The 18,327-nt window shown below is 51.5% G+C and overlaps 7 protein-coding genes across 7 annotated transcripts; 3 read left to right on the forward strand and 4 right to left on the reverse strand.

Annotated features, from left to right (window-relative positions):
- Positions 1-1,995: 1,995 nt before the first annotated feature.
- EDD37DRAFT_642145 (homoserine O-acetyltransferase) lies at positions 1,996-3,382 on the forward strand. The gene has a single exon (XM_062817346.1). It carries the CDS (start codon positions 2,209-2,211, stop codon positions 3,313-3,315), a length of 1,107 nt encoding a protein of 368 aa, XP_062665642.1. The 5' UTR covers positions 1,996-2,208; the 3' UTR covers positions 3,316-3,382.
- On the reverse strand, positions 3,378-4,321 carry EDD37DRAFT_190384 (uncharacterized protein). Its single transcript, XM_062810085.1, has 2 exons — positions 4,076-4,321; positions 3,378-3,999 (listed from the first exon to the last, which is right to left on the reverse strand). The coding sequence occupies exons 1-2, from the start codon at positions 4,240-4,242 to the stop codon at positions 3,627-3,629; spliced, it is 540 nt and encodes a 179-aa protein (XP_062665643.1). The 5' UTR covers positions 4,243-4,321; the 3' UTR covers positions 3,378-3,626.
- A 656-nt stretch (positions 4,322-4,977) lies between these two features.
- Positions 4,978-5,998, reverse strand: EDD37DRAFT_613470 (RTA1 like protein-domain-containing protein; the record flags this gene model as incomplete). The annotated part of the gene is made up of 3 exons (XM_062815452.1): positions 4,978-5,432; positions 5,472-5,751; positions 5,834-5,998. 3 exons carry the CDS (start codon positions 5,996-5,998, stop codon positions 4,978-4,980), a joined length of 900 nt encoding a protein of 299 aa, XP_062665644.1.
- A 972-nt stretch (positions 5,999-6,970) lies between these two features.
- On the forward strand, positions 6,971-9,147 carry EDD37DRAFT_660009 (kinesin family member 22; the record flags this gene model as incomplete). Its single annotated transcript, XM_062819078.1, has 2 exons — positions 6,971-7,178; positions 7,232-9,147. 2 exons carry the CDS (start codon positions 6,971-6,973, stop codon positions 9,145-9,147), a joined length of 2,124 nt encoding a protein of 707 aa, XP_062665645.1.
- An 863-nt stretch (positions 9,148-10,010) lies between these two features.
- Positions 10,011-11,312, reverse strand: EDD37DRAFT_654323 (GTP cyclohydrolase 1 type 2/Nif3; the record flags this gene model as incomplete). The annotated part of the gene is made up of 1 exon (XM_062818671.1): positions 10,011-11,312. The coding sequence occupies one exon, from the start codon at positions 11,310-11,312 to the stop codon at positions 10,011-10,013; it is 1,302 nt and encodes a 433-aa protein (XP_062665646.1).
- A 297-nt stretch (positions 11,313-11,609) lies between these two features.
- On the forward strand, positions 11,610-12,542 carry EDD37DRAFT_642154 (bola domain protein). The gene has a single exon (XM_062817347.1). The coding sequence runs from the start codon at positions 11,803-11,805 to the stop codon at positions 12,268-12,270; it is 468 nt and encodes a 155-aa protein (XP_062665647.1). The 5' UTR covers positions 11,610-11,802; the 3' UTR covers positions 12,271-12,542.
- A 509-nt stretch (positions 12,543-13,051) lies between these two features.
- EDD37DRAFT_613474 (two-component system, unclassified family, response regulator) lies at positions 13,052-14,842 on the reverse strand (the record flags this gene model as incomplete). The annotated part of the gene is made up of 1 exon (XM_062815453.1): positions 13,052-14,842. One exon carries the CDS (start codon positions 14,840-14,842, stop codon positions 13,052-13,054), a length of 1,791 nt encoding a protein of 596 aa, XP_062665648.1.
- Positions 14,843-18,327: the final 3,485 nt, after the last annotated feature.

Consider the following 18,327-nt stretch of genomic DNA (forward strand, 5'->3'; position numbering starts at 1 on the left):
ATAGCCGGGTAAGGAGTGGATTAGTGTGGAAGATCATTCAAGGCTCTAGTGGATAATGGTTGCGCATAGGCCGCCTCGTGGTACCCGACAGCGATAGTGTTCCGAAGCCTCGAGGTGGAATATCTGGTGAATGGAAAGGTCAAGATGGACAAAGACAACATGGGGAAGGCGATTTGTCCATGATTGCCTCGGAAACCGATCGTGTTCTGAGGTCAACCGGAGCGTGAGATTTCGGCTGGTAAATTTTATCCGAAGTTTGGAAGATGTTTTGTCGTATTTGTGCAATAATATAAACAGACTGAAGTGTGTATGACAGGGCAGTAACGCCAATGGTGCCCCCAGAAGGCAACGGACTTTAGCGAGGCATGGAAACAAAATGTAACGTCAATGAGAATAACCTCGCACGAAGCGGTCAACAGATCTCAAATGCCAGATTTGATATAACCACTCACTCTCCCCAATATGCGGCAGGAGGATTTGTGCTCGCGACGCGAAGGTAATTTCGTGCGTGAGTGGCGTGCTCTGCATAGAGTGATATATACTTCAGAATCTTCGTTCAGCAAGTTCAAATGTGGTACTTAGCAAGGGAAGGCAGAAGGCGCAATAGGGATGGCGTCGCTGGATTGTCACGAGGTGGTTAACTTTTTCTTGGGGGGCATTCCGCTGCCCTGACAGCTGGAATTTTGCAGGCCGGGGCGCGGGAAGCTGCAAGCCATGGCCTTGGAGTCTTCTGACTCTTCAGCTTGCTTCGGGTCGCAGTCTTTAGGTGGGCAGGTGGGGTTGGCTTAACTGTGGTATGGGCGAGCCGAAGCGTGCCGTCCCAGCCAAAACAAGGGGCACACCTTGTCAAGCTCGACTTTAAGCAGTCAGCTTCCTCGGTTTCTATTGCTGCGACTCCTTGTAATTCTTGCCTCACTTTGCCAACTTGTTCGCTACCACTAACATTCAACTTTTGAGATCGTCCTGGGGTTCCTTACTTCTCGAGACAGAGACGTTTCGGTCCGCAGCTACTAGGATGGTGCCTCTACACCCATCCTCCACGCATTTCTGTCCCTCCAAAATCAAATCGTCCGTTGCGCGGCCTGCTAGGGACTAAGTGAGCGTACCGTGGTCAGACATCAACTTCCCTTGTTCTGAGAGCCTCATGCCGGTCGTTCGCCTTGTCGAGAGGCTTGCGGCGACAACCCAGGTGCTACGTTGTAGGCGACAGACATTACTACGTTTGCAAATCCTCTGCTGGCTCACGGCATGATACATGACTGGGATATGTCAAGCTTTCAGCTGTTATAGCAAGGCTGAAACCCCCACCCAGCCTATCCTATGACAACAAGGCTACGTTTTGCGACGCCTGGCGGTGCAGCCGTTTCTGATCAGCGGTGAACAAACTATTGAACACGGTGCTGACAAGAAGTAGGGGTGTCGAAAATGACGTTGCTGTCTCGAACCAGAAGCATGGTAATCAATCTTGTAACAACCTCGAGTTGATTCAGCAGCGCATCTCTTGCCTCCTCCCAACCAGTCGCGACCTCGCTTGTTTGAACTGACATCATAACGATCGTTTTTCTCTGTGACTTCAAATTCGGCCATCCCTAGAACCATCCCGTGAAGAGATGCAGCCCAACGACTGAGCAATATCACAATGCTGGGATCGACCCTCCTTGGTCTTGTTCGCCATGCTCTACTACCAGAATATGACACTGGAAAGCCATCCATCCTGAAAGCATAGAGAGATCAGATCGAAGCCCGAGTCGCTGCCGTCAATATCTTCTGGAATGCCAGCCTGTAAGGTAGATGTGCACGCCATCTGAACATACCTTTATCTCCTAGTCAGTCGTGCCTATATCGAACCCGGATCAGACTATGGACGCTGGACGAATTGATGAGGGTGCCACACTCGTGGCGAGTTGCAGCTGTTGTTGGCTTTGTAGCTTCCTGTTCCGGGCTCGAATATAAATCCGCGAATCGATAGTCATGACGATTGCGGGCAAGTCCGTATAAGTCATTATATCCTCCACAATTCCACAGCCACCAAGAGTGAGGTCGATGAGCATCGAGTTTGATAATTTCAGACTAGCAGAGACCTTCCAGCGAATTGAGCTACTTCGTATAGAACTGCTGAGAAGTGTCAGTTCGATCGACAAGAATCGCATGTCTTGCTGGGGTTGAGCGTGCGACCGAAGAACGACCAGAACATCAACGACATCGACCATGCCACCTCCCAACGTGGAAGGCGTCGAGTACTACGACATTCCCGATTTCTCCTTCTCCAATGGAAGTACTCTGCACGATGTCCGTGTAGCCTACCGAAGTTACAATGCTTCATCGACAGCGGGCGTCGTGCTTATCCCCACATGCTATGCCGGCTTCATCAACACGACCTTGAGCTTCACCAGTGCTCCATATGACGCCCTGGCGCCGTACCATGTGGTCGTCGTCGCCATGCTGGGCAACGGCGAGAGCTCCTCCCCATCCAACAAGAAGTTTTTCCCACTACCAGGCGAGTTACGCTATCAAGACGTCATACACGCCCAGCACCAACTGCTGACGACCCACCTGAAGGTGTCCGAACTCGAAGCCGTCGTTGGCTTCAGCATGGGCGGCCAGCAAGCTTACCACTGGGCATCCATGTATCCAGACTTTGTAAAGCGCAGCGTGGCCATCTGCTCGTCCGCCCGGACAAGCTTGCACAACTATGCCTTCCTCGAAGGGCCCATAGCCGGGTTGATCAACTCCATCGACTACATTGCGTGGCAGGCCATGAAGGACAAACTGGCTCGCGGCGAGGATGTGGGGGCAAAGTTGAAAGAGCTTACTCCCAAGCATGGTTTACGGGCTTTCGCACGCGGTTATGCGGCTTGGTTGACTAGCACGGGCTGGTTCCGCAATCGCGAATTCAAGAATGCCGGAATGCTCAGCTCGGAGACCATAGAGGAGTGGATGAAGAAGAGGGAGGAAGGATATATGGCGTGGGATGCGGATGACTTGCTCGTCCTCGCGCGCATGTGGCAGATGGGCGATATCGGCTTGGTGATCCCCGGCCAGTCCGAGGTGAAATTGAGCCAGCTTGGTGGTGATGTCCCAGACGATGACTTATATGTCAAGGCACTGGGAAGCATCAAAGCTAAAATGTTGGTCATGCCATGTCGGACGGATCAGTACTTCCCGCCCGAGGATTCCGAGATCGAAATGAAGCATCTGAAACATGGGACACTGGCAGTCATCGAGTCCACTTGGGGTCATACTGCTGGTGGTGGTGCCAATCCTAAAGATATCGAGTTCATGAACAGTCGCATCGCTGAGTTCATCAAAGCATGAGCAGCATCTCGGTAGGAACAAGACAATGAATTCATGTAAGAACCTTTCAAGTCCAAAAAGTATATATTGAAGAACATAGAGATGTTACTTCTATAGCTGGACTTTAGAAAATGGGATCCAGAATCTCGCCACGCTTGAAACAACTCCATGCCAAATATGCGCATATATCGTAGAGTAGAGGAACAATCCTCGTTGACCCATGACATGCATCAAAACCGTTTCGAACCCGTATATGCTGAAAATATCTCATTATCGCTTGTTGAGTGACATAGGAAAAGAAATTGCAACAACGTTTTTCGTCCTCCCCCTTTTTAGTCATCAGATTGCTGGACCTGCCACGACAGTATCATCATCCACAGAAATAATACTGCTAGAATGATGGACCAGGCGAATGAGGCCTTCCAACACGAACAGATGTTGCTCTGCGTCAACCAGGCCAACGTCTCTATCGAAACGCCCGTGTATTCCTGGTTGTTGACATATGTGTTGCAATTGCTATTGACATTCCCGTTGCCGTACAATTGGATCGCGGTCTCTATCAGCACCGTGACCCATAGAACGAAGAGAATGAAAGAGCCGAGCAGGATGCCGTTGGGTATTAGCATGCGCCGCCCGGCGAGGATCATGATGATGACGAGGAACAGAATGGTCAGACCGCCTGTTATGACGGCGAACGTAAACAACCTGCAATCAAGTCACGTCAGTTTTGTCTGTTGGATGAGATCAAAGCGCCTGCTTTAGGGGACGGGACCGTGCGTACCATGGCACTCCAACTTTTAATTGATTCTGGACTGATATAAACCACGCGTTTATCCCCAGCACTGTCGCTGCTCCTGCGAGGACGACAAAAATCCACAGATTGAGTTGGACTTCGGGCCATGAGTACCGTCGCCGCGACTCGCGAACATAGACCTCGGTCGTCGCCATGTCGGATTATAAAACAACGCGCAGACGATGCGCCGTGTTTCTTGCTGTCGGTATGTATTCGCGAGGGTTCCGCGAGAGTGCAGCACAGGGCCGAGTGTGATCGCCGCAGGTACTTGTAGGGTCAGGTGGGTTGTGTTTCGACGGTAGGGACTGATTTATCAGACTGCGACTATGAACGACATGGTGGTTTTGGGACGAATGGATGTGTGCTGTACAGGGTGTTGAGACATAAGATTGGTTTGCGAGAAGTGCAGATACCCGAAGGACAGACGTGGATAGTGTGTGTGCGTTTCATCAGAGTGTGATGCGAGAAAGCGCAGCCCGATCCAAGCACCATGTGGCCGCCAGTTTGTGGTTGTTTTGGGCGGATGCGGAGCGTCGTGCCGGTTGCTGTGCAGCATCAGTTTCGGACTAACCATTTTTTCAGGCGCGGCACGTGACAACATATCTGACGAGGACTACATCAACGACATAAGTTCCAAGTCAGGCATAGACACGACAGCGTACGCCTCGACAGCAAGACAAAAGCGCTGTACGATATGCCTGATGAAAATTAGCCCCGTCAAGAGCTAAAGCTATATTGTTGTACGCGAAGGAGCCCTACTAACAATAAGAGACAACACTCAATTTGAACCTGAGGAGCAACAGCAGTAAGATAGTACCCCTTCTTCTGGAAACAGGCTCGCCAATCACTCCAGTACATACGCCAATCCCATCCATGTCATTTCTTCCCCTTCACTTTCCTTGTCCCTCAATATCCGAGAGCTCAAGGCTTGAGTCTGCACTTTGCTCCACCATGATAGCTTTTCTTGCCCGCTTCGAGAAGCACGACGGATACCAAACGTTGAACACAACCATCACTGCTGCCATAGGTACTGCGTCGAAGATATACAGATACAGCTCATGGCGAATGATCGTCCCCTCGAAGCCCTCAATAAATTCTGCCACGCGCACAATTGATCGAAGCATGACGAACGCGCTGGCAATGTACAGTATCCGAAGATACTTTTCCCAAGGTAAAGAACAGGCACGGGGTGTATTGATTGGCCTGGCGCGCAATCGAAGGTTGAAAACCACCGCGACGGCGATGAAAAGGCCAAAAAGGACGATCTGAATGACGAGTCCCGTCAAGACGATGTGGGACCCTGTCTTTGCTGTTGACGGTTTGCTGCTTGCCCTCAGTCCGCCGCCTGTAAGAAGTTAGAACATGTCCGACGAAAGGTTCGGACCTGCATGTCCATGGAACCATTCAAGCATACCACCAAGCTGGATGAAGAAAGAGAGCACATCTCCCGCCACGAAGCTTTTCGTCAACCACTTCTTTTTGATCAGGCTGTAAGATTCGCCGTCCACACTGACAATTATGCGGCCTAGTATCATGTAGATGCTTGCCGCGAACAGTGCCGGAGCGACGAGAAGAAGGAGGGTCTGAATGACATAGGGACCGAGAGTCGGATCTGGCGCTTGCCCATGCGATATTGCCCGTGCTGCATATCCCACGGTCTCGAACTGCAGTCGTAGAAGTTAGCAGAAGTCTGCTGGAGTTGGTGTTGTCAGGGCAGGAGAGGTGGAACTATAAAAGATCACTCACAATACCACCTGTGAGGCATGGAATGAAATACCAAGTTCTATACTTGGCAATCAAGAACGCGTGCCATATGGTCGATGATCCGAAAAGCACAGCAAAAACACAGGCGGCAGCCAACGAGGGATCGTAGTGATAGAACTTGAAGGTATCATCAGGGTCGGACGACATCTTAACGATGGCACTTGTTGGTTGCGTTTATGGGTTGTCAAATCAGCTTGAATAGAAATCTGCAGCTTGACGGGACGGGTGTGCGTCGCCGAAAATGAGCTCAGAACCAACAAGCAAGAACAGAGAATATCGAGTGCAGGATGAGGATGAAGACAAATGGAATGAAGCCAGAGATATACCAGCAGCAGCACCGTACACCTGATCTTGATGGGGCTGTATGGGACGGGATTCCGGTGCTGCGCCATTGACGAGCAGGGTAGAGATCCCCGAGATCGTGCAATGCTCATAACATTGGCCAGGTATACTGGTGCCTTGAGCCTCGTGTTTCGATGCAGCATGTGGAGCATGATTCTGACCATGCTTCCTGAGTATCAGGTATGAAAAGTGGTCCAATCTGTCGTCGCATGCAACGAATGGGGTAATTGACTTATGGATCTGTCACACAATCGCCCAGTTTGGCTGAAGAACGGAATTCCGGTCGCTCGATCTTGCCTGGGCCAAGTGGCTGCCGACGAGGATTCGCGGCCCAGATCCAGGCTTGAGTCGGCTTTGATTTCAGCATTAGACTGATGTTCGAGACTGATGACCTGATGTGGTAGGAATTGTGAATGCGCAGGACTGCGATAGTCCCGCCTCCATAGTAGCCCTGTCCTGCGTTGACGGCTCCTTAGAGGTAGCTCAGCTGAATGATGTTTGTTCAGAACATCACCAATATCGAGGTTCCGCCCTTCTTTTCATCGCTCGTCAAATGCCGTAGTCAGGCCCAACGTGCAGGCTTATCGGGAACAGGAGGTCTCGAGGACGTGTTGATAGACATGTCAGACTCTGTGGTTTTCTCAACCCACCGTAGTTCTGTTGCCCTTGACAACGGTCTTTTTCCACGACTCGACCTGCGCCAGACTCCCTTCGATGAACGTCCGATTTCATTCGAGAGGCAAGTCGTGCCATCCATAGTTATACACTAACTTCAACATGAGTGTGAGAGTCGTTGCGCGTATTCGACCTCTTCTGAGGTCGGAAATTGAAAAGGATCAGATTCTGACCAGCCATGATGGGCCTGACGGGAATCCAACCATTGTCAAGATACCAAATCCGAAGAACTTCGCCGAAGAATACAGCTTCCAATTCAACAGTGTCTACGAACAGCAGTCGACGCAGCAGGAGCTGTTCGATCAGGAAGGTAAACAGGAAAAGCAGCTCCTGATGTAAAGTAGAACTAATGCGCTACTACAGTTGCACCTACGATTAAGCATCTCTTCCTCGGCTACGATGTTACAATATTCGCATATGGCTCGACTGGTACTGGAAAGACACATACGATGCGCGGTGGGAAATCTCTTGTCGACCGAGGAATGATCCCGCGACTGCTCAGCGGCGTGTACAGAAAAAGTCGGGCCATTGAGAAGAGCACCAACGGCGAGACAACCGTCGCGGTGTGCATGAGTTATTACGAGATTTATAACGATCGGGTTTTCGACTTATTTGACGCTCCTGAGAAGCGAACGCCTACCGGTCTTCCCATCAGAGAAGCTGAAGGCGGCAAAACTATTGTTGTGGGATTGACTGAAGTCCCCTGCGGTTCGCTCAAAGATTTCGAGGTACTCTACGACAAGGCCAATGCCAATAGAAGTACAGGCGCCACAAAGCTCAACGCCCATTCCTCCCGGTCGCACGCGATCCTGTGCGTCAAGGTCACCATCACAAGTCCCACAGAAACGAGAGTCACCACGGCAAGCGCCATTGACCTTGCTGGATCCGAAGACAATCGTCGCACAGGCAACGGTAAGGATAGGATGGTGGAGTCGGCTAGCATCAACAAATCACTATTCGTCCTAGCACAATGTGTTGAGGCTATCAGCAAGAAGCAGCAGCGCATACCGTACCGAGAGTCCAAGATGACGCGGGTACTCTCCCTGGGGCAGAACAACGGCTTCACGATCATGATCTTGAATCTCGCCCCAGTCAAATCATACCACCTCGATACACTTAGCTCTCTGAACTTCGCCAACCGAACGAAGAAGATTGAGGTCCGAGAAGTAGAGAACGAGCCTATGTTCAAGGGACCTCCACGGCAGGTACCAGGAGCAGCCTTGGGCGGACCTACCATGCAACGCCAACCGCTGCGGCCACTTGCAAACAGTATAAACGTCAACCTCGCTGCCACCCGCGATGCTGCAACCAAGAACGACAAACCGCCAAAGGCTTTCGCTGTCTACTCGGATCGCACCAAACCTGTGCACACGAAGGCCATCCCCCGAAAATCATCACCACTAAAGCGCAATGCAGATACGTCCTTGATCGGCTCGAGTCGGCCAAGCAAGGTCGCCCGCCCCACACCGAGCTTCATTCGTCGCGGACCAGAACCAGTGGCCATCACAAAGGCCTCAATCGAATCGCTTGTCGAGCAGAAAGTGTCCGAGATCCTTGCCGCCAGAGCATTGAACGCGCCAGATATAGCGCCAACCAAGACCATCTCGGAAGAGGTTCAGCGGCGTCTGGACACTATTGAGAAGAGACTCGAAGGTCAAGATGGCGAGCGTGCAGAGGGGTTGAGCTATTTGTTAATGGCGAAGCAGCATCAAGCACGGGGTGAGGACAGCAGTGCGCTAAAAATGTATCAGCTCGCGCAGCCTTTCTTCCCCGAGAACGAAAAGCTGGTCGGCAAGATCGAGAAGCTGCGAGAGAAGATTGCCAGAAGAAAGGAGGAGGACGCACCTCCCAGTGCAGACGTCTCTAACGATCGCAACCATGTGGTCGAGGAGGTCGACGCCAGCTACCACGAAGACGAGCCATCTGCATACCACGAGAGCGAAGATGACGAGGCATCTAATCGAGTCCGACCTAAGAAATCAAGGCAGAGGCGGAAAGCGAGAGTCTCTTCACCTGATCCATTGACACAACAGGATGCGGAATCTGGTGCCGTGACGCCTCGGACACGGCACCTGCTCGACATAGTCAACACGCGCGACGTGAGCAAGATCATGACTTTGAGTGGCTTGGGCACGAAGAAAGCCGAGAACATCGTCGAGTTTCTCAGCGATGACGGTGCAGAAGGCGCGGTATCACTGACGTCCTGGGCTGATTTGACGAGGCTGAGAGGCGTGGGAAAGAAGACGCTTGAGACGATGCGCGAAGGTGTGGTTGTTTAATTTCTGAGCCCTTCGGTCTCTTCGCGTCACCTGTTCGACTAGAATAGGCTGGCTTGAGCATAGCATGGTGTCATATTGTTTTGTGTTTGCATAGCGTGGTGTTTGGGGGCACGGATAGGCACCATGATGAATAGAGACCTGCGCATGGAAGACCAGAACCCCTCAAAGGTGGACCCAGTCACCAAAAGCGCACTGCTTTGTGTATGGCGAGGACCCTCAGTGGGTAGTTCATATAACTCGCGTCCATCAACCGATCTGAATTCGACCATGGCATCGTCCAACCCTCTATGTACTCTGCTGCCATCCTCAGGCCATCGCATGTCCTGCGTCTTGTCCGACAGCTCGGAGTCTGAGCCTACTGTGCCAAATTGACTTTTGTACACATCCATGCCAGTCAGGTACGGTCGAACCAGCCAGGAAAATCCCCAGCAGGCAAAAAGCCCGCCGCCGGAGCGTGGGGAAGTGCCTCGCCCGCTGGCTGTCATGCTTGCGACTGGTTCCAGCCAGCAACAACAGGGCCGAAAATCGATCAGATTGTCTTTGGTACTTCCTGAAGACTATTGACCCGATATAGTGATCGGCTCCACCTGTGCAATCGAGAACTTGAACCCAGACACCAAGATAGTCTGATGCGACGACAAGTAACCTTCATGAATAAGCGTTTTGCCTCCAAAGAGATCGGGTGACGAATACCTACTGTCCTGGTTCGTCTGGCCACTGCAAGATCAGTCGACACAGAGCCTTTGGGCAAAGCCTGCCGTAGGGCCACACCAGTGTTTTCGACAGCTCAAGGTCCTCAAGTTTCTTCTTTCCTCTTGCTCTGGAGAATGTCGCGCCCACACGTCTCTCGCAGCCAAGGGCGATCACTCTTCAGCAAAACTCACGCCTTCCACAGCCGTCTCCTCCAGGACAACGATCCCATACGGATCCCTATCCCTCTCACTAACCACTACCTCAACACTTTCGTCCTGCAACATCTCCTTCATCTCTTTCTCCAACCCAGACTTAGCCGCTTCTTCATCCCTCACTCTTGCCCACTCCTCAGTGACTTCATCTCCAAGTTTCTCACGCATCACGCCCCAAAGGTAACCTCTCTCCGAATTCGAATGGAACAGACTGATCACACACCCGCCTCGTTCGGTCACAGCCAGCGCTTCATGGTGACTCAACTCGCCCGTGAAAATCAGGTCGGCACGACATCCGCGCACCACGCCACTTCCACTGCCGGGGCATGTAGCCACGCTGGCAATACTCATGGCCTCGATCGTCCGGCCCTGAGGGATCGCCACGGCAAAGCCTTTCGGCAAGCCTATCGCATGAGCGATACGTGTGATCAGGAGTGTCAGGGGTTGCGGCTCGGAGAACTCGATCAATCTACCTGCGCCGGTGTTGGAGGTGGTGTAAGCTGCATCCGAGGCAACGAATTGGTTCGCCGAGTCAATCGCTGCACGTGGAGACGGGGTGATCACGCTGCGAGAATGTGATATCACTGCTGGGTAGAAGTCGGAGGTCGCTCTTGGGTATGCGGGTTTCGAGTAGGTTCTGTGCAGATGAGGAGCATTTTTGCGAAACAATTTAGTGCTTTTCGCATTGGGTGTCTCGTTGGACTTGAAGAAGGGGTCGTCGTGGTCTTGGTCTGCCGCGGATGGCGATGTTGGCTTCGTAGACTCTGAATCCTTCTCACTCTCAGAGGTGGTGACTTCGGTCTCGGATGGCGGCGACGGTGGTGCTGCCGCTGAATGTGCTTCTTGTTCTGGATCGTCCATTTTTCCTGTCACCATGTCGCAGAGCCAGTCGGCCATGCCATGGGGGACGGTGTCGACCGCGGTATGCGGACAGTACACGCTGATACCATGCGCGAGAAGTAACGTTATAGACAGCTGCTGCGAATCGTCGGCGGTGATGGACTTGAGTCCGCGGAATATGATGGGATGGTATGCGACGACAACGGAGTGATCGTTTTCGATGGCCTCGTCTGCGACGGCACGAGTGAGATCGACGGTCAACAGGACGGAATTGCGATTGCGCGGACGCGAAGGTATAAAGGGTGCTTGTACGAGGAAACCAGTGTTGTCGAAGGATTTGTCTGCCAGTACTTCGGGGTAGAGTCGGCGCATGGACGACACCACTGCTGTAGTGAATGGGGAGACATTGTAGGTGCTCATATTGCGGATGGTGGAAGTATCCGTTTTAAAAGTGCTTTTGCGTAGAGACGGTGTTCTTGAAAGAGTGGGAAGTAACAGCTGTCGCAGCATCAGTGACGGTCGGCGACCTGGTCAGGCTGGATTGAAAGCCACAAGACACATGTTGTAGTAGAGCGACCAGTATTGTATACGTTTCTTTGCTCCGAGCTTGCAGGCCGTTTCGTTGTTTATTTGCTGGTTTTGGGCATTGCCAGCCAACTCCAACTCCAACTCCAGTATTTCAAATGACGCAATGGCCCGCAGGAGACAAGGATCTGGGGAGCTTCGAATAATCATCCAATATCCATCTCTCCAAAAAAAGTCACCAAGTTGATTTCAAACCAATCGACCGAACATTGTATCTCACGCAAGTCTTTGCAGAGCGACAACACATCTGAGCAGCCGACGAGACCTGAGCACTGTTCAGTAGTCAATCACCACCTCGAACGATCCCGAAACGGTGCGATCGTCCATGCACGTCCGCATAGCATTGCAGGCCGCCCGGAGAGCATCGACGAGTATCCGCGCCGCAACAACAGCATCACTACCCAGGGCTCGCTGCACCAACACCATAAGCCGTCTTTCACGACGATCAATATCCACAACTCTACCTCGCCAGTCCACACCCATGGCCGCCCAGACAGATACCGCCGCAGCGGAGACCGCAGCGTCGTCGGGAGTCACGCCCGAAACGCTCAGCGAGAAGTTGAAGCAGACCATCGGCGCAACCTACGTGTCGATAGAAGACATGTCTGGAGGTTGTGGTCAGGCCTTCAACGCCATCATCGTATCGCCCGAATTTGAGAAAAAGACACTTCTTGCCCGACATCGACTAGTGAACAACGCACTCAAGTCAGAGATTGCCGCTATACATGCTTGGACTCCCAAGTGTCTGACGCCGGAGCAGTGGGAGAAAGAGAAAGAGAAGTTCGGAGGCTGAGTACAAATGAACTCATAAGCGCGAAAGTTGCAAAGGATGAGTTCATTCCCGAGCGAAATAGATGTTCTAGTTACGGGCAGCCGACGACATCCATCTTGTCGGGTTCTGCTGTATGATATGAATGAGGAATAGCAGGAGCGAGCAAACAATATAAGGTCATGAAATGAAGGCAGTGCTCTGATCGAAGGCAACAACGCGTTTCTAGGCACGTATGGAAAAGATGTCCGACACGATACATGCTACAGCCTCTCTTGACATACCACAATATTACATCATCCTAGACTTCTGTACAACAAACCATTCCTCCTCTCTTCGTCCCTCAATCACACTGTGCCAGATATAACTCCGTGGCCAAGGTGCAAGGCCGTGATAAGCCGTCTCACTTATTCCAGAATGGATATAGATTTCTTGTACCTCTTACAAGTCGATATCTTTGGTGAGACGCTTCCAGCCACAAACGGGTATCATCATAGTTGTATCCCCAACATCCTTCTTAAACCGTGTCTTCGTCAAATCGTAAACAAGTCACTGTGTGTCCCCGCAAAGGTGTAGCACAATGCTTCCAGCTGATGTCTTTTGTACACAAACAGTAGGAGAGGAAGTCATCGTTTCAACGCCTTGACTGCTGCAGAATATGGCCGGAAATTCAGGTGAGCCATCCTTTCACGCGATAATGGAGGACGGATTGCGACTCTTCCTGAAGATGGCCGCACTGCTTCGCACAAGTGCAGCAGCTCTCGTCGTCTTGCACGGGTCACGCCCGGGTATACCAGAGCGTCCTTCATTGTCGCATAGGAGCTGCCATGGGCTGTTGAGGCGCGTATATCCGTTGCCTTTTGTTAGCACTTCCCATGTCTCCTCCTCCTGACATCTCGGATTGTCCTCGTCTGTGCGCCTGGTTTTGCATGACGTTGTGTCTCATACCCAAGGGAGTCTGCGGGCCACCCTGATAGGAGGCAATATTCCCATTCGCATCGATATAGTGTTGCTGTTGCGGTATTCCGGATAGATGCATGTTTGGGTTGACGGGTGAAACTCCCGAATACTGACTAGGAGAGTTCCATGTGCCACTCGAGCCTGCCGGAGAGGCTGCAGCTGACATGTCATCTCGTGAGGAGTGTGCTGTAGAGGCATGTCCGCCGGGAGGGCCAACAGCAGCCGACATCAGTGGCGCATCCATATTTTGTGGAACCTTTTTCAAATGCATAAGATGCTTTTCTAACAGGTCCAGTAGTGACTTTCGAGTGAACGGCTTTGGCAAAACGTCGTCCATGCCATGGTGGAAATACATCTGAATGTCATCCGACCGGATGTTCGAGGTCATTGCAACGATCGGAGTCCTGTCGAATTGGCGGATGATGTGACAGGCCGAAACACCGTCCAGGTTTGGCATGATGATGTCCATCAGGACCATGTCGTACTTGTTGCCTTCTTGCATCTTGCTTACAGCCTCCAGACCGTCAAAAGCACAGTCCACAACGCATTGGAAAGAGTAGAGGAATTTGCCGCCAATCTGGCGACAAGTCGGGTCATCCTCGACAAGCAGTATCCTTGGTGATCGACTCCAACCGGGATCGACTGTCCCACTCTTCTTGCGACTCTCAGCGAACTGCGCACGTGGATCCTGAGTATCTTTCGAGGGCAATGCATAAGGGATATTGTGGATGTGTTCGCTATACATGGGATCAATTCCGTTACTGGTACCCATTGGATAGACCACACTTTCCAACTCATTTGGATTCATCTTCGAGAAACCCATGCTACCGCTCGAAGTGGCCGAGTTGGGACCTCGATATTGCATACTCCGAGGATCTTGAGTGATGGGTGGGGTTGCAATGCTTGTATTCATCTGCTCCAAACCGTTAATGTTGAACTGACCGTTGGGATTGAGATCGTGCAGAAGCTTGGAGGCGTGCTGTAAAGGCGATGCAGGTACATCCTCGTCTTGCTGAGGCATATTTTGACTGGTGGGGGTCAGGGTCGTGCTTGTTTGGGCGGGATCGGATTGCGGAGCAAAGATGGCCTTGCTATCCCTTCGCTGCTTTGCATCGACGGAATGTAGGAATGTCATCACATCTTGCATGACTCGGTCGTGATTGAGGACGGTCTTTTGAAGACGAAGTAGCTCCTGTACCACCATTTGGTGGTTCATCTGAAGTTGATTGGTACTTTGAACAAGTGACTCAATTTGTTGCGCTTGCGCTACGATCTGTTGGTTCATAAGGTCGATCTGCTGAATGGGTATTTGTTCTTCGCTGAGACTAGAGGGTTTTCGAGGAGCAGGAGCTTTTCGTCGGATATTATCGAGCGTATCTTTGCTGTTCGCTTTGAATTCAGGATGACGGAATTCCCAGGCATTGTTGCCGTATGTCGAAGGTCCACCCTCCTCATTATTCTGTCGGACCTTGTGGAAATCGTATTTGTTCAATTGACGGACGAAACTGGCAAAATTGGAGTGCTTGAAATGTTTGGGTAGAATCGATTTGGTAAACTTTTCGTTCTCGAGGACGACGAAACTGTCGCCGTCATCGCCCCAACGTACGACTGAGGAATATGAGGGGTCCTCGAGCATTCTGCAAGAGGAAATCAGTGCCTGCATATGGAATATTGGTCTCATCGATGGACATACTTATATAACTTGCGCACAAAGTCGCTCGAGTTGTTCGCCGATGCGCCACCACCCTGGCTATCCATGTTGAAAGGGAGATATGTGTATTGATTATAGATTCAGAGGACAAATAGAGTTGCTGCGCCGCTGCTGAAGGGCGAAACAATAAATGTCGGAGGTGCTGTGATGGGAATCGGTGATGCAATCGACTTGCACACACCCAGATTCAAGACTGCATATCGCTGAAGGATGCGCAGGAATCGAGGAGGGAGATTTGGAGTATATCACAATCTAGGAGTACGTGTATATGTTGCGCTCCTCAGAAAGTCAGACGGGATGGAATGCTGGCAGCGATGTACGAAGTGACACAGACAGATGCCGAATATTGAGTTGAACGTCGACAGATGTGGTGGTTTGTGCTTGGGAAAAGGTTCGTTGGCGGTGTCGGTCGCAGCCAGAGAGAGACCTCGGGTAAGATTCCCTGCAAATCGTGAGGGATGGGGAGAGGTAGCAACAATAAGAAGATAAACTGAGTTGAGATTGATTGAGAGGATGCGCTTGCGAAAAGTGAAGGGAGGGTGTTCGGAAGCAGGGACAGGGCAAATGCGCACGGTGCACGGTTCGTTCTGGGAAAGGTGGGAGCGAAGTGACCTTTGGAAAGGGTACGAGGGTGCGTGGGTGCGGCGATGATGATGGTTTGCAGGGTCGAGGGAGAAACTCTAGCAGGCTTCTGCTAGACTGATTCTGACTCGTTGAAGCCACATCAAAAAGGTGCAAGATTTCTGGTGCATCGGCTCACTGGCAAGCTCTTTGTGGCAGGGACCACCCAGAAGCCTGTTCTCCTCTGACGACACTGGATAGCTGAATCCAAGTGGACGCCGCTTCGACCTGGGCATTTCGTAGGAGCTCCTCCTAAATCAGGAATCAGGTCTTCTCATTCGAGCATTGACCGGCGGTGGGCGCCGCATTGATGGGGAATTGTGGCCCTGGGAAGGGGGAAGATGTGCGTTGCGGCTAAAGATACGGGCGGCGAAAGGGATCAAAGAAAAAGGTAAAGGTACGAACTAGTCGTTGAAGCAGGTCCATTGATAGGGCGGCTTCTTCGATCAGATCGTCTTTTCTGGCTGCAAGACTGGTTTGTGATCGAGTGCAGTATGCTCCTGTTTTAGGCCACTCGCATCTTCTGTCTGGGTGAACCAAATCCCAGAAGACCCGTGAACCATCCCTGCTGTTTCGCTAAACCGGCCCTTGCAAAATCGCTAACCCGGGACTTTGCGATCACAGCAGAACGAGAAATGACGAGGCGGCGCTGCGGCGCTGATTCTCCCACCCGGGTTTAGTCCCAGGGAAACTCTGTTCCTTTTGATCCCAATCCAGTGAGAAAGAGTCGATCCAGCGCCCAACAGCGACGAAGACCAATTTGGCCGTCCAAACTTAAACCCTTCGACGCAGCCACCGACACGGGTTTGCTGCTGATTGTGTCCCGCAGGTGGCACAGGGTCATTTGTGCCTTCGACGAACAGGCGGGCACGCAACATACGCTACTGCTCCGGGAAATGAGTCGATGCTCACAAGCAGACAAAGGTTCTCGAGAGGCATCGTCTGCGTTAGGAAATGAGCGACGAGGTCTGACAGGTCTGACAGTCGCTCCTACCGACTTTTAAACACCGGAGTAGTTGAGATCTGCCCGTGGCTGCGAGGCTAAGGATATCAGGGACCTGGTGATTCGTGACAGCACATCAAGAAAATCCTAGGTGCCGTGAACCATAATTCGTGATTGCCAACCGTTGACTCGGGAGTAGATCATAAATTTGTAAGGGCCGTGTGTACAGTCTTTGCTACGACCACAGTTCAACTTCCTGAAATGAGACGTTGTTACTCTCTGTTTGAAAGAACCCATTGGAAAAGCTGAGCGCAGGGGAAGCTTTGATGGAAACCACTCCCTGAGGAAAATGGTAATGAAGGCGCTTCTCACGCTCAATGATTAAAAATGTCAAACACGCCTCCAAACCAAGAAGGTCAAAGGATTCGACAATCACCTCGAGTCTATGCCGCACTTAAAGGATCCGGTGAACTGACAGCAGACAGATCAAAGTTTTCCCCACACTCATGGCTGTTAAGCAACAACGATCTGAGGCTGCAAGGGGCATGTTGTTGATGAAAGAGAGCGCTGGGCTCCATATCCAGGGTGTGGCCTTTCCTTTTCCCTAGTCTGCTGTTGGGCTTTCTTTTGCAGACGTCGGCTGGGCATGGACACAGGCACGTGCTAAAGCATGCATGGGTACAGTCTCCGTGCTGATATGGGTGCTTATAGACACCAAAGAAACATCGGTAGCATCCGGCACTTGTACAGTAGATGGATTCGAGAAGAATGTTACCTATGCAGCCAGAGGAGCTCTTCCAGTCCAGTGATGGCACAATAGATGAGCGCAGGTAGAGAATGCACATGCGCAAACGACAGCACCCACAAGTCAGTTGTTATTTTCGTACCCGAGTCAGGAGAGTTGTCGGAATGTAGTTGCAAGAAGCCAGAAACCTCCTTCTGATTGTTTATACATTTGCGTGACTCAGGGCGTCCGGCGTCGCCGACGGGCACGTACATATCCTGGCCCGGATAGAATGCAGGAGTACGTTTCTCACTTGGTCAAGATGCAATATCTTGACATGCAATGTAAGCTGCCAGAAGGTACACGCCCGCTAAGATACGTGGCCAATGCTGAAATGCCCCACGAAGCGGAGAGTAAATAATGGCCTAGAACTCTGTAAGTCGAGCCGCACGATAGGGCTGCGGCATCCGGCACAAGATTACGAGTACACGCACCCGGCAAGATCTGGCTTGCTGGGTAAAAGTGCAATGTACTGTGTACGAAGTACTCATACAGTCTCAATTCAGCTTCTGTATCCGGTAACATTAGGCGCAAAGAGTCTAAATTGCTTGAATCGGGAGTGACAGGTCTGACTGGTGTTTCGAAGAGGGCTTCCGGAAGAGCTTGCGACTGTTTCTGTTCAGGCATCAAGAATCCGAATATGGCTAATAGAACGAAGCCCTCCCTAGAGTATGGCCGTTGCGATGCAGAAAATCTGCCCCTGCAGCTAGCTGGCTGATCCTGCAGAGGCCAAGTACTAGTACTATTCCAAATATGCGGATAAATTTTGACTGACCCGATATCAAAAGCGTGCGATCTCTAATCATAATTGTCCCTGAACGGACGGAAAGCATATCGACATCCAGACGGCTTTGGTTTCCGTATACCCACCATTACGTGGTCTGAAGAGATCATTACATACCTAGGTAGATATATTTGTCTTTCAATAAGAACCCCTCTCTGCCGTTGTTCTTTTGCTGCGGGAGCCCGTGAACAAGGGAGGGACCACGGAAAAGAAATGCTGTCCCTGGCAGAATTCCGAGATCTGAGATCCCAAAGTCACGCTTCATCGAACGACGTGCC

Source organism: Exophiala viscosa (assembly GCF_022695815.1).
Source record: "Exophiala viscosa unplaced genomic scaffold EDD37scaffold_15, whole genome shotgun sequence".
Classification (NCBI taxonomy): domain Eukaryota; kingdom Fungi; phylum Ascomycota; class Eurotiomycetes; order Chaetothyriales; family Herpotrichiellaceae; genus Exophiala; species Exophiala viscosa.